At 27.7% G+C, this 13532-nt stretch overlaps 1 protein-coding gene across 4 annotated transcripts; it reads right to left on the reverse strand.

Annotated features, from left to right (window-relative positions):
• Positions 1 to 32: 32 nt before the first annotated feature.
• Positions 33 to 9771, reverse strand: LOC114410500 (agamous-like MADS-box protein AGL11). 4 transcript variants are annotated; one of them, XM_028374484.1, is made up of 9 exons: positions 9614 to 9771; positions 8371 to 8565; positions 3048 to 3129; positions 2748 to 2809; positions 2443 to 2542; positions 2025 to 2066; positions 1818 to 1859; positions 847 to 1001; positions 33 to 278 (listed from the first exon to the last, which is right to left on the reverse strand). In XM_028374484.1, exons 2-9 carry the CDS (start codon positions 8550 to 8552, stop codon positions 275 to 277), a joined length of 669 nt encoding a protein of 222 aa, XP_028230285.1. In that variant the 5' UTR covers positions 8553 to 8565; positions 9614 to 9771; the 3' UTR covers positions 33 to 274. The 4 variants fall into 4 exon arrangements, with proteins under 4 accessions (XP_028230285.1, XP_028230286.1, XP_028230288.1 ...); XM_028374485.1 differs by having other exon boundaries at positions 8371 to 8562; positions 9614 to 9768; XM_028374487.1 differs by lacking the exon at positions 9614 to 9771 and adding an exon at positions 8864 to 9515 and having other exon boundaries at positions 8371 to 8562.
• Between the last annotated feature and the right edge of the window lie 3761 nt (positions 9772 to 13532).

Genomic DNA, 13532 nt, shown 5'->3' on the forward strand with positions numbered 1-13532 from the left:
TCAATTAATAAAATAAAAAGTGATTCATATAATGTCATAATCATAGCTTAGTGTCTTCAAACACAACTCTACTTTTTAATTATTATTTCTAACATATTGTTATGATATCATACAATCATTAAACATAAGTATCCATAATCCATAATTCATATGTAATGTATATAGATCATTTGGTCTAGTTAATGAGCAATCAAAAGAGTAGTAATAATAATGCATTTAGCCTCCGGCTAATTGGATAGATAGTTATAGGCTATAGCGAAGATCATATTATTGATCACCTGCATCCACAAAAAAGTCACAAAACAAGAAGAGGAGAAAAGAAGTCAGAAGTAAAATAGTAGTAAAATTATTATTCAAATAAAACTTGTATATTTCAATGAGGGAATAACGTACGACGACAAAATTCAAAGTTTCAAAATCAAGTATATATGTTGTGGACAGATTATGCAGCGTAATTTCAATTATTAAAAGTTAGTTAATTATAAGCTGCAAAATTAAAGTTGAAAAATACTTTTTAGTTAAAAGTTGTTAATTTAACTTATTGAAATATAAATATTTGATAAAATTAATCATTAAAATGATATAAAAGGATATGTTGTATATTAACCAATTTTTTTAATGATGATAAATTAATTAGTTAAACCTTATAATTAATAAAAATTTCTATTTAATAAACATGCATGTATATATATGTCTTTTGAAAGTTTCCTTTTAGTAGAAGAAAAATGTTAATGGAGATATGAAAAGTAGTAATATACGGGAATCAAAATGGAAAAAAGAAATCATTGGAGAGATGAATCTGTTTAGATCGGAAATGAAGAAAGTAGAAGCTAGGGGCGCAATTACCCAAGATGAAGAATCTTCTTATCTGTCTGAGGGTAAACAGTTCCACCGTCCAACATGTTTGGATTGAAGAAGTTACGGGAAGCTAATGCCTGAATGACATTCAGTTCTGGTCCAGAAACCATGTTTACTTGCTGAATCCTCTCAACGTCAGTTATCTAAATTTGGAAGTGAAATTCATTACTATAGTCATAACAATTTCGTCAGTTATCTAAATTTGGTCCAGAAATTCATTGCTAATGTATAAAGGGCAAAATAAATTCTTTGCAATCAAGAACTAATATTAATTTCTGAAGGAAAACGAGGGTCTGTTTCATCAAATATTTTAACAATTTTTCATTTTATTTTAGAATATATACTATACCTTTAGTGTAAAAATAAATTAAAAAAAATGTATCCTTACCTTTCTTTTACTTCATTTTTCTCTTTATTTCTTTCTTTAGTTACATTATATTATCTACCATATCCTTCACTTCTCTCTTTTTCCTTTGTATCTCTCACTAGATATACATCTATTGGCTGCATACCAATCATTTTCCAAAATCAATTTGACGTGATGAACTCTTGGAGAAGTATTAAGATATATTATAAACCATTAATTCTTTCTATTACAATTTCTCACAAAGAAATTTTGATTTACCAAAATTTTGTGCAATATTATACTCACACACCTTACTGGCTTACTCAACCAAACCCCCTTCCTAACTGACAATTTAATTCTTTCGCTCTGAATACTCATATTAACAAAATAATAAATTGTTAATTCATCCTTTTCATAAAAAAGTTGTTGATTCATACTTACTTACCAAAAATGCGTTGTTTTAAATATTAAAATCTAAAATATATAATGAATTAAACAAAATTACTAAAAAGTAATTAATGGCTAGATAAATGGTTTTACTCTATTTAGAATGAATATTATACCTTTGCCTAGGTATTTGAAGGGAGAAGAAAAGAAAATTCTATCTACTTACCTTAGTCCGGAGGCAAAGATTTTCATTTTCCAGTTCAATCTCCTAACCAATAATGCATGCTATCAGTTGCCAATTAGATTAATTAATCAACGATAATATATAACAATTTTTGGTGGGAGAGATATAAAAATACTTCTTCCTCTCCCCTCTATAAAAAGAAAAAGAAATGACAAATATTAAAGGTTGAAGACTTAGTTCATGAATTACCCTTTTCTGAAAGTATTCAATTTCAGCCAATAGCATCTCATGCTGTTGTAGTTAGAGAAAAAAGAGGAACAAAAACAATATTAGCAAATGGCCACCTAAAAGATTCAATCATGTTATCATTCAATACATAATAATCACTTTCATGTAAGAAAGGAAAATTGTGATCAGAAAAGGTGAGTTTATATATGTGTAATTTATTTTTCTTTATACGTTTATTATAAAACTCGTTAGACAATACAGATTTTAAAGAAACCAAAATAATCATTTTTCTAGTGGGAAAATCTCAATTAAAAGTTAGAACTAGCTTTAGCTTTAGAAATATTAATGCCAAATTATGTCACGTTTGAGTATTGCAAATTATTAGTTCATGATCATGATCATCAATTAATTACATGCTATTGCAACATTTGCATCTTACTTTCTTAGATCTGATTCTAGTGATTCCTCTTTCAAGTCTATTCTCCAACTGCTTAAGTTCCTTCACAGTCAGTGTGCTCAAGGCATCACCCATCAGGTGCCTACAAAAGGTATCAGAGGGAAATAAATCATTATATATATATATATATATATATATATATATAGCTGCATCAGGCTTTTTAGTATACCTAAAAAGCAAAACAAGCATCAGACCCATTATAGTTTTGTCTGAAATAAAGTTCACAATATCTGTACATTGTTTTGCTTACAATATAATAATAATAATAATAATAATAATAAAATCACCTGTTAGAATTTTGCAGCATCTGTATTTGCTGTCGCAGCTTAGCAGATTCTTGTTGATAATACTGTTTTCCATAGTTTTACAATGATACAAAAAGAGAACAAGATAGATAATATTATTAACGTGTATCATTGTAAAACTAAATTGTGCATAATCTAAAAAACATAAAACTGAACCAATTCAAACTATTTCACAGGTTAATTTCCCAATCACTTGTTTCAGAGTTCTTTCCCTTTGGTTTGGAAATAGGTAACTATATATTAATTTTTCTGTTCAGTAAAAATAAAAATGCATGTGATTACCTGAGCATTGATTTCTGTGGTAGTGCTCGCACTTGAATGATCCGAACAGGCTTTTTTGTACCTCTCTATGGTTGATCTTATGCTGTAATCATAAAGGCCAAAAAAATAAAAAAGAATGAACGATTAGTTACACGGAGGAGTTCATTTGCATAAAATATACATTATTCAGTATTTACATTGTTATTCATACTTTCACTTCATTAGTCACTAGCTATAGGGGGTTGGAAGGACTTAGATATTTTTAGGTCTGATTCGCTTATTCAAGTAATTATATTAAACTCCGCTATGAGAAGTTTCTTTTTAGATTAACTAAGATCTGAATCACTTATCACATAGTTGGTTTAATTGAACTCATAGACACTTGAAAAGTTGCAAGCTAAAATATAATTAACATGTCAGACTATGAAATAGACAGTTCAAATATTTAATATAAAGAAAAAAAAAGAAAATTATTGTCGAAAGAGGTCAAGAAGTGCTCTCATTTTTATAGGGGAAGAACTTGTTAGCAACTTAATTGCTACATAGAAATTATATCAACCAATATAAAGAAGAAATAGATCAAAGAGAACCGTGCCAATTACTTTTTTTTTTTATTTTTAAATTCACCCGTGCCAATTACTCTAGCTAGAGAAGAGTATGACTAAGACATAATTTTGATATCCAAAATATTCAGAGTCGCATTTTTTCTAGTTTGCAAAATCCCATTTAGCTAAATTTAAATAGATGAAACTTCTGTGAACCATAAAATCGCCCAGATTTTCTTTATTTCAATCTCTCTAATTTTTTCTCTTGTGTATCTGGATGTTTGCGTGTGTCTGTCCATCTTAACAATCATATATTAGTCTCAAAGAAAGATGCATAAGTCTTAAAAAGTTACAAGAGCCAGTCAAATATGAAGCTGTAGTTGATTACGGCCACAATAGTGATAATTTATATTATATTATATATAAGTTAAATAAATTATTAATTCCTTAACCTTTTTATATTTCAATTTTTAGTCCGTCGGAATTTTTTATACAACTTTTAATTTTTTTTATTAATTTTCTGTCAATAATTTTAGTATTTATAATTTTTTTACTTATTTTTAGTCTCTTATTTATTTTTATTATTTAAAATTAGTTCTTGTTTTACTAATTTTTAGTCTCTAATTTATTTTATATTTGAGAGACTATTTTTTAACAATATAAATAAATAAAGGATTAAAAATAAACAAAAAGTTTTGGAAAGAATAAAAATGATGAAAAAAAAATTAATAAAAGACTAAAATTTGACAAAAATATTTGAAGGACTAAAAATTTTAGTATGAAAAAAAATTGAGGAACTCAAAACTTAATTAATCCTTATATTATCTATTCGATCACCATAGGGGCCTTTGTTCAAAGTTGAGCTGATAAATAAATTTGTTTTACAGTAGGGGAATTTAATCATTATGCAGTAATATGTTAATTAGAATAAGTTGTCATAACAAAAAATTTTAAAAAAAAAGTCATGTTGCAACAAAAAATAAGCTAGGATCATCACTAATTAATTGTACGCTTTAAACTGTATTTCATAAGTTATAAACCCTAACTCAAATAGCAAAACTTATATATATATATATATATATATATATATATATATATATATATATATATATATATATATATATATATACACAATTGATGTTTGAAACAATGGTGGTGTTGTGTGTGCTCTCGTGGTAGTTGTCTCATCACTGTCTCATTCTCATGACATCGATCAACTGCGGAAAGATTTCGTGTTGGAGCCGGAAACAACAACCATTAGCAGCTGCGTTTTGAATACGATCACTAATGTAAGTGTAAACGTCACGTTCCACTTAATTAATTAGTGTTTTTCTCTTTTTCTTTTCTAATTTGATTTGTTACCTTTGGATGCATGATTTCGTTTAATCCGTACAAGCTAGCGAGAAGAGATTGCATTGTTTGTTATTGTATTTAACTTTGGTATTTATGAGAATTATGACTAAACAGCTTTTGTATTAAAAATATTTACTTGGAAGAGTTGGATTGTAGGGGTTTAAATTTATAAAATTCTTTGTTATCTTATAGGTTAGAAATCCATATTCTTACATTTTATAAGTTGGGTCAAAAACCGATTATATCTTGAGCTGACTTATTTGTGATTATAGGTTAACCTATAATCACAAATAATATTTTTTATTAGTAGAAAATAAAAATTGATTAATTAGGGTACTAGGATACTTAATTAAGTACATGATATCTTTCACTCAACACAATCAACGAATAGGCTAAACTATACACAAATTTTGTCCATTGAACCCTTATAATATTTTTGAGGTCAATTGATGCAAAAGGAACTTGTAGAGGATAAACGTACAATCATGCATGTGGACATGAAACTCGCTTTTTTTTTGTTATCTTTTATATCTTTTTTCCGTTTAAAACTTAACCTGATCAATGAGAGACTGAGACAAAAGGACAATGACTCTGGACAAAAGAGAGAAGAGAAAAGTGTTTTTTCACTGAAGAAGGCAAAGAAGTTTGAGCAAGCAAATTGGATTTCAGAGAAATTTGAATGAGAATTGAGATGGGAGCGCAAGTGATTTATAATTTATTGACCGAAACCTTTTGTGTTTACTTTTCTCTCTCTCTCTCTCTCTCTCTCTCTCTATATATATATATATATATGCACAGATTCTCATGTCTTAATTATCACTTTAAAGGAAAGAAATAGAAGAGCCATGAGAAGCAGAGATCGGCTCGGTTCTCTCTTGGTGCAACTTATTGGATCTGACTCACTGATCAGTGCATGTCTCTTACAATTTTATCTGTTGGCCATATCTTAGTAGGTGAGTCAAATTTAGTGTAAATAATCATGCATGATCAACATTAATTGATCGATATGGATAGTAAAGTTGTACTTATTAGTTTTAAAAAACTAGTTAAAATTTATGAACCACTAGTCCATTTAATTAATGAAGCCTAAAGTTGAAAAAAGTTAGAATTAATTAAGTTTTTATTTCCTAACTTTTTTAGATTTTAATTTTTAGTTTTTAAAATTTTTTACACAATTTTTATTTTTACATTAATTTTAGTTCTTCTAAAAAATTTATTCATTTTTAATTTCTTGTTTATTTTTATAGTTCAAAATTAATTTTTATTTTGAAAAAAAATAAACGAGAAACTAAAAATAGATAAAAAAAAATTTAGAAAAGCTAAAAATAATAAAAAAACTAAAAATGTCAAAAATATTTTGAGAGATAAAAATTATAATATAAAAAATTAAAAAAATTAAAAACTTAATTAACTAAAAGTTAACATGATGTAACTTAAATTCGTAGTCTAGAATATTATATAGTGATACTCTTTTGCAATATGTGATCTACAATTAAATGTTGACCGACACCGTACTCGTGTAGTATATGTTTTAAACAATGTTATTGGAAATCCTATACAAACTCCAGTGTTTCACCGTTTTCATGCAAAACCGTGCAAGGGAAAATAAAAGGTTCTATAAGCTTTTAGCTAGAGAGAACCAAACCCTAACTAAGGGTACATACAACTGAAATCATCACTCTCTGTCACTTCAACATGAACAGAGAAGAAGAGAAGGGTAGCCGAAAGTGGAAGCAGAAAAAGACAAGTTTTGATACAAGAAGATATATATAATAAAACGCATAGTAATAACTGCACTGCTATATATGCATTCTCATTACAACTTACAAGGTCTGAGCTTTTGGTTCAAAGGGACTGAAGTTGCAGGTCAACATCATCATTAAATCATGACTACACATGATCCACTATTTTAACTATTTCTTTTTTCATTATTTATTTCAAACTTTTCTAGAAATTAATTAATTTTGGAAGCTGCTAATTGTAATGAAAGCCTTTAATAAGTAATATATGTGTCCTTTAAATAAGCATGTTTGTTGTTTGGTTGCGACAAATCTCGGAAGATTAATTATGTTTGTAGGAAAATGTTCTTTTTGATCGTAATTATTAAACTTTTTCTAATACAAAATAGATTCATCCAAATCCTAATACATATACTACATGTGTTAATCACGAGAGCCTAATGTTTTGGTGTAAAAGTAAATCAAGGCTTTGTATGAGTTCAATTTTTCTTACTTCGAAACGAACCGAAAGTAGTGATTAACTTTATTTTCTATTTGTTGGATATACCATATAAATTATGAGAATATAAGGGACATTCCAATTTACATATATTTAAAAATTATAAATTTTTTCTCATACCAACATATTGCTTAATAGACCAATAATAATATTATTAATAAAAACAACCAAATGAACTGATAATCAATTAATCATAATTAACCAAAACCTTATTTTAATAAAGTCGATCTATTTGTAGCAATTGACATTAAAAAATTTACTGGGCCCTCTTATCGTCATTCTACCTTCGCTTTTATTTTGGTATCGATTTACATATATATGACCTCAAATATGAGTAAAAGTTTTTTTTTTTGAGAGGAAATATGAGTAAAAGGAAATTAACTAGTAAAAACGATGTAATATTAACGTAAAACAATCATTTCATTGAATACTAAATAAACTGGTTCAGTAAAACAAATTGCCTTGAAATGAACATCTACCCAAATAGAATAAGGTTACAAAATTAGAAGCTTCCAATTATTATAATAAATGATACGCTAAGCTTTAAGATCTTGGAATTTAGTAATGAGTGCTTTTAATGCATATATTAGTTAAAAAATTAAAACTGAAACTAAAAAAAAACATTTAGTATTTTGAAAACTAAAAAATAGTATTTAATATACTTCCTTTTTTAAGTAATTAATTAGAAGTAAAAAAAGAATATTAAGCCCAATTAAACCTTAATTACTAGTCAGCATAAACCCTAAGTTTCTTTACAAGTTAAATAATTGCTTCCAACTAATTAGGGATATAGAAGATAGTAGAACACTAATTTATTTATTTTTCCCAATTAGGGAGTCCTAGCTAGTTCACTGGCACACATTTTAATTTCGTATATATCCAACAAGTAATGGCAACTTATTGTAATAATGTAATCATTAATTAATTAACCATTTTAATTATAACAGATGACGAAATTCTGCAGTTCCAATTATTAGTTCAGCTGAAAAAGAATTTCTTTGAGAAATAACAGATCGACCACAGTCATGCAAATTAAAGTGTACATAAATATATACTGGGGTTGCAAAACTTGTGATGAAAACATTTGCATTCTACTGAGGAGGAAACGTGAATCAGAAAGAGGTTATATTAATTATGTGGTTGATTCTTAAACTTTTTTTGACAGCCAAATGAAGAGAACAATAGAAATGAATTAAGGAAGGACTCACTTGTTGTTGGAATACTCATAGAGACGGCCACGGCTGGAGAAGACGATGAGGGAAACTTCAGCATCACACAGCACTGACAGCTCATAAGCTTTCTTCAGAAGCCCATTTCTTCTCTTGCAGAAGGTCACTTGCCGATTTGTTGTGTTCTCGATTCTTTTGATTTCGATCTTCCCCCTTCCCATTCTTCAACTCCTTCTTAAAGAGAAAGAAAAATTACTATAAGAGACAATATATAGAATAGATCATAGAAAACAAATTAAGCAGATCGAACACATATAATCCAAAACTAGCTAGATCTAATATTATCAACTCCGACTGAGATCTTACTTGGATGAAAGAAAGTTCAAAGATAAGGAATTATAACTTGATATGTGAGAAGTTGTGTGCATATATAGCTAAATAGGGTAAAGGCACATATATATTCTTTTAGTTTCAGATGAAAATTGAGAACAAGATCTAAGATAATAAAAAAGATTTGGAGACAGTGCATTACTTGTAGCTAGCCCCTTTAATTTTATGAAAGCCAGATCTTTTTATCAGTCTTTTTGTTTGCATATATGTGTCAGTGCTTTTGAGTTTTGAAGCTCGCTAGCTCCTCTTTCTTTGCCCTTATATGAAAATAACAAAATTCACCCACTCCCTCTAGGGTGTGAAGTGATGCATCTTCTCAACTTGGAAGAAATTAGACCAAAGACGACCCTTTTTGTTTTAACAAAAAACTATGCAAGTCTAAGCACAAGAATGATATCAGACTCAGATCCTTCATAGATGTGTCAATTCTATTTTTTCTTTTCTGGAGTCAAGGAAACAAGAGATCTTGTAAAAGGGTATGTATATATACACTAGCTCAAATGAAAGATTATAACTTATAACACTTTTCAAGGAGAAACAACTTCGTTGATCATCAGAAAACGAGCTGGAGAGCGAAATATTGAAAAAGATCTTGAAGCAAGGAAAAAAAAAACTTTGTTTGTAAGCATGTATGTGTCAGTGCTTTTGAATCCCTCGTGAAGTGCATCGATCTTCTCAGCTCGAAGAAATTAGACCAAAGACCTTTTGTTTTAGCACAAGAAGATGCATAAGTCTGAGAACAAAAAGATCAGACTCAAAAAAAACGAAGTATAGGAAAATGATCGAGCTTGCGATGAGTTTTTTCTTTCATGAGATGAAGGCTTAATTATATTATATGATGAAGAACACAATAATGAATTAATATTAAAAAGAAAAAAAGAAAACTACAGACCTGGCCTGGCTGGCTTCTCGATCAGCTTTGGGAAAAATTTCTAATCCAAAGAAATGAAACTTCGCTATAGACTTTCTTCCACTTCCATCGCTCCTATTTATAGCCCTTACTTTGTTTGTGTATGTGCTTGAGAGAGAGACAGACAGAGAGAGACAGACAGAGAGAGAGAGACAGGAGAGAGGACCAGCTAAGCTTGAATGGCTTTTTTTCCCAAACCAAGTACTCGACGTGAATGTTTTAGCTAAACAATGCATCTTTCCAGGTGCAACTTAGCACCATAAACAACAATTTTTGTTTGCTTTTAGATTTTCAAATTTCCTACCATTACATAGACCAGGCTTTTAATTATATAACTTCGCTGTAAATGTTTATTTATATTTTTAATAATGTATTATGTGTTAAAATAAAACAACTACACCATGAAATGTCAATTTAATGAAGTATCGATCAAATCTCATTGTCATCATTATAAATAAAAAATAATCATCACAAATCTAATAGATAATTACATAATTTTTTAAGTTAATTTATTTTATCTTAATCCTCTTGACAATAAAATCTAATTAAGAATTATTTAAATCAAATTTAGATATTATTCGAACATTTAATCTTAATTTTAATCTATTAATCATTTAATTTATCTCACAAGAACTTTAAATGTAATTATTATATTTATAAAATTTAATATTTGTAAAGTTATATATATATATATATATATATATATAAGGTTAATTAGTTAGGATATTTTATGGGATTTAGGGAGAAATAATACAAAAGGTCCTATTATATACAAGACATTTAAAATAAAAATGAATATTTCATAAAAAATACACAATTAATTTATTAAATATAATGCGTTTTAAATAATATAGTTTTAAAAAGTGTATTTCAAAAAGATATATCATATTTTTCATTCAATTTACTTTTATGCTATTATTTATTATTGAAAAAATATTTTTACTTTTTAAGATTGTTGCTTATCACTTGCAAAACAAATACATAACTATCATAAAAAGTATTTTTTAAAATACTCTAAGATAAAAAAATCAATAATGATAATCAACATTATCACCTTGGGTGTTTAAATGATAATCTTATGGCTATTAACTTTGTTTTTCAATTTTATTCTCATTAATTTATTTAAATTTCTTTTTACGTTACCTTTTTATTTCAGTTTAAAAACTAGTTCTTTGCCTATTTTATCACACACACGCGCTGAATTATTAACAAATGTTACAAAATTGAGAGTTTAAAAACATAGAGTTTTGAAAACTTACACTATAAATTATTTTGATTGAGAAGTCAAGAAAATAAACCATCCAAAAATTAATTAATTATTTTTCCTTTTAAAGTTATTCTTTTTGTAAAAGTGTTTATATATAATTAAAATTTATAATATAGAAATATCTTTCAATACTTACATTATAATTTAGATTTATAATTAATAAATTAAATTATAATATAAGGTCATTTTTAAATATGATAATTTGTTTTAAAAAAATATAGAAATTTAATTTAGAAATAAATATAAAAGGGAGAATATTGAAAAAGGTAAACAGGTAAGAAATTCAAATATACATATAAAGATAAAAAAAAAAAGATAGTTTGAGATAATTGATTTTTTTGGCTAATTGTAGAGATTGTATGTAAAATACATCTCTAAAGGAGAAAAATATATTAAGAATATTTAACTGAGAGAATGATAAAAATAAGAGTTTCATTATATTATAAATTTTATAATATAGATATAAATTTTATTTAATTGTTTTTCAAAGTTTGGACCACTAACATATCCCTAGTCCCCACTTCCCTACAGAGAATCTATGATTTTCAGTCAAATAAATTGTGCAGGTGCCAAAAATTCGGACCATTCATGTAATTGAGTTATGGGTTAACAAAGATAAAAGTAAGATATATAGTTTCATATTATTAATTGATTTTTTGGCTAATTATAGAGATAGGATGTAAAATACATCTAAAGGAAAAAATATTGAAAATATTTGATTGAGAGAATAATAAGAATTGAATAAGACTTTCATTATTATAACATAAATATATATAAATTTTGTTTACATGGGTTTCATAGTTTGGATGACTAACATAAACCTACTGCCCTGGCCTGCAGAGAATATCTATCATTTTCAGTCTAATAAAGTGTGCAGGTGCCAAAAATTTGGACCATTCATACAATGGAGTTTATGGATTAATTTGAAATTTGAACGGACATAACACAAGGACTCCCTAGGTGCGCAGCAGTTATTGTATTTATTAGGATTGGTCAATCTTTACATGACATAACACTACATTTTTTAACCATATAAAAAATAATTAATTATGCATCCCATAGAGATTAACCATATAATCATATTTTAATTTATAAAGATATTAATTAAGTATCATGTAAAAATTGGTCGGAAACACGTAATCGAGGCATAGAATAGTTTTTCCGACAGGGTGACCCGGGTTGGTTTAGGTTAGGGTTTTAAATTTTAATTGGATTTTCGATGCTTTCCACATATCGTGCACTATACAGGTTAATTAAACAAAGATGTGGAATTGGGTCATTTCACGTTATCTTCTCTTAGGTTATATATATTGGGGTGGTACAAACTGTGCTAGTGAAAACCCTTCACAATGCACACTTAACAGATTCAATGCCCCAATGCATAGAACTAAAACATAACCTGAAAATAGAGAAGGAGCACAGAAAATAAAAATTATTGAAAAGACAAAGATTTTAAATTGTCTGAGCCTACTAATGCAAAATTAAAAGGTAGAAAACCTAAAAAGGATACTTCTAGCTCAAAAACCAGTGCATTCAGTGGCTGTCTGTTGGATAACATTTTGTTTAATGTCTCAAACGTGATGCTTGAAAGAGAGATAAATCAACCACCCTTGAATAGGGCGATGTCTTTTTCTCGCACCCTCAACAAGATCATCCAATCTATAGCCAGATGCTTGAGTGGTGGTGCCATCTTCTCAGCTCGAATCAAGGAAAACTATAAAAAAAACCCTTGTGAAGTGCATGATCTTCTTAGCTCAAAGAAATTAGACCAAAGACCACCCTTTTGTTGTAGCACAAAAATATATATGCAAGTCTGAGAACAAAATTATCAGACTGATCAGAACCTTCATAAAAAAATGAAGTATAGGAAAATGATCAAGCTTGACATGAGTTTTTGCTTTCATGAGATGAAGGCTTAATTATATTATATGAAGAACACACAAGAATAATGAATTAATAATATTAGAAAGAACTACAAACCTGGCCCCGCGCGCGCGCGCGAGAGAGAGAGAGAGAGAGGACCAGCTAAGCTTGAATGGCTTTTTGCCCAAACCAAGTACTTGACGTGAATGTTTTAGCTAAGCAATGCATCTTTCCAGGTGCAAATTAGCACCATAAACAGAAATTTTTTTTGTTTGCTTTTAGATTTTCAAATTTCCTGCCTGTGAAATAAATAACTTGACTGTAAATGTGTATTTATATTTTTTTAATAATGTATTATGTGTTTAAATAAAGCAACTACACGATGAAATATCAATTTAATGAAATATCAAATGTCATTGTCACCATTATATTAAAAGAAACATATCACGATTAAATAGTTAATTACATAATCTTTTAAGCGCTAATCTACTTCACAAGAACTTTAAATGAAATATTATATTAATAAAATTTAATATTTGTGAAATTATATATATATATATATATATATATATATATATATATATATATATATATATATAAAGAGAGGTAAGTTGGGATGAAAAAATTTCCCGCTCAATTTAATAGTAATTTCATCATTTCATTCTTCTTTATTAAAATAAGTTATTGTAATATATTTTATATTCAATGATTGCAATATATAATATATTTTGTAAATACAAAATATATTGCAATCATTGAATATAATATTTC

This window comes from Glycine soja, chromosome 4 (genome assembly GCF_004193775.1).
Source record: "Glycine soja cultivar W05 chromosome 4, ASM419377v2, whole genome shotgun sequence".
Taxonomy (NCBI): Eukaryota; Viridiplantae; Streptophyta; class Magnoliopsida; order Fabales; family Fabaceae; genus Glycine; species Glycine soja.

Coding starts and splice junctions, on each gene's coding strand:
- LOC114410500 (XM_028374484.1), bottom strand. CDS start 8,552: ATGGGAAGGGGGAAGATCGAAATCAAAAGAATCGAGAACACAACAAAT. Junction 2,543..2,747: donor ATGCTGCAAAATTCTAACAG/GTGATTTTATTA, acceptor TACCTTTTGTAG/GCACCTGATGGGTGATGCCT. Junction 1,002..1,817: donor ATCTTTGCCTCCGGACTAAG/GTAAGTAGATAG, acceptor TTCCAAATTTAG/ATAACTGACGTTGAGAGGAT.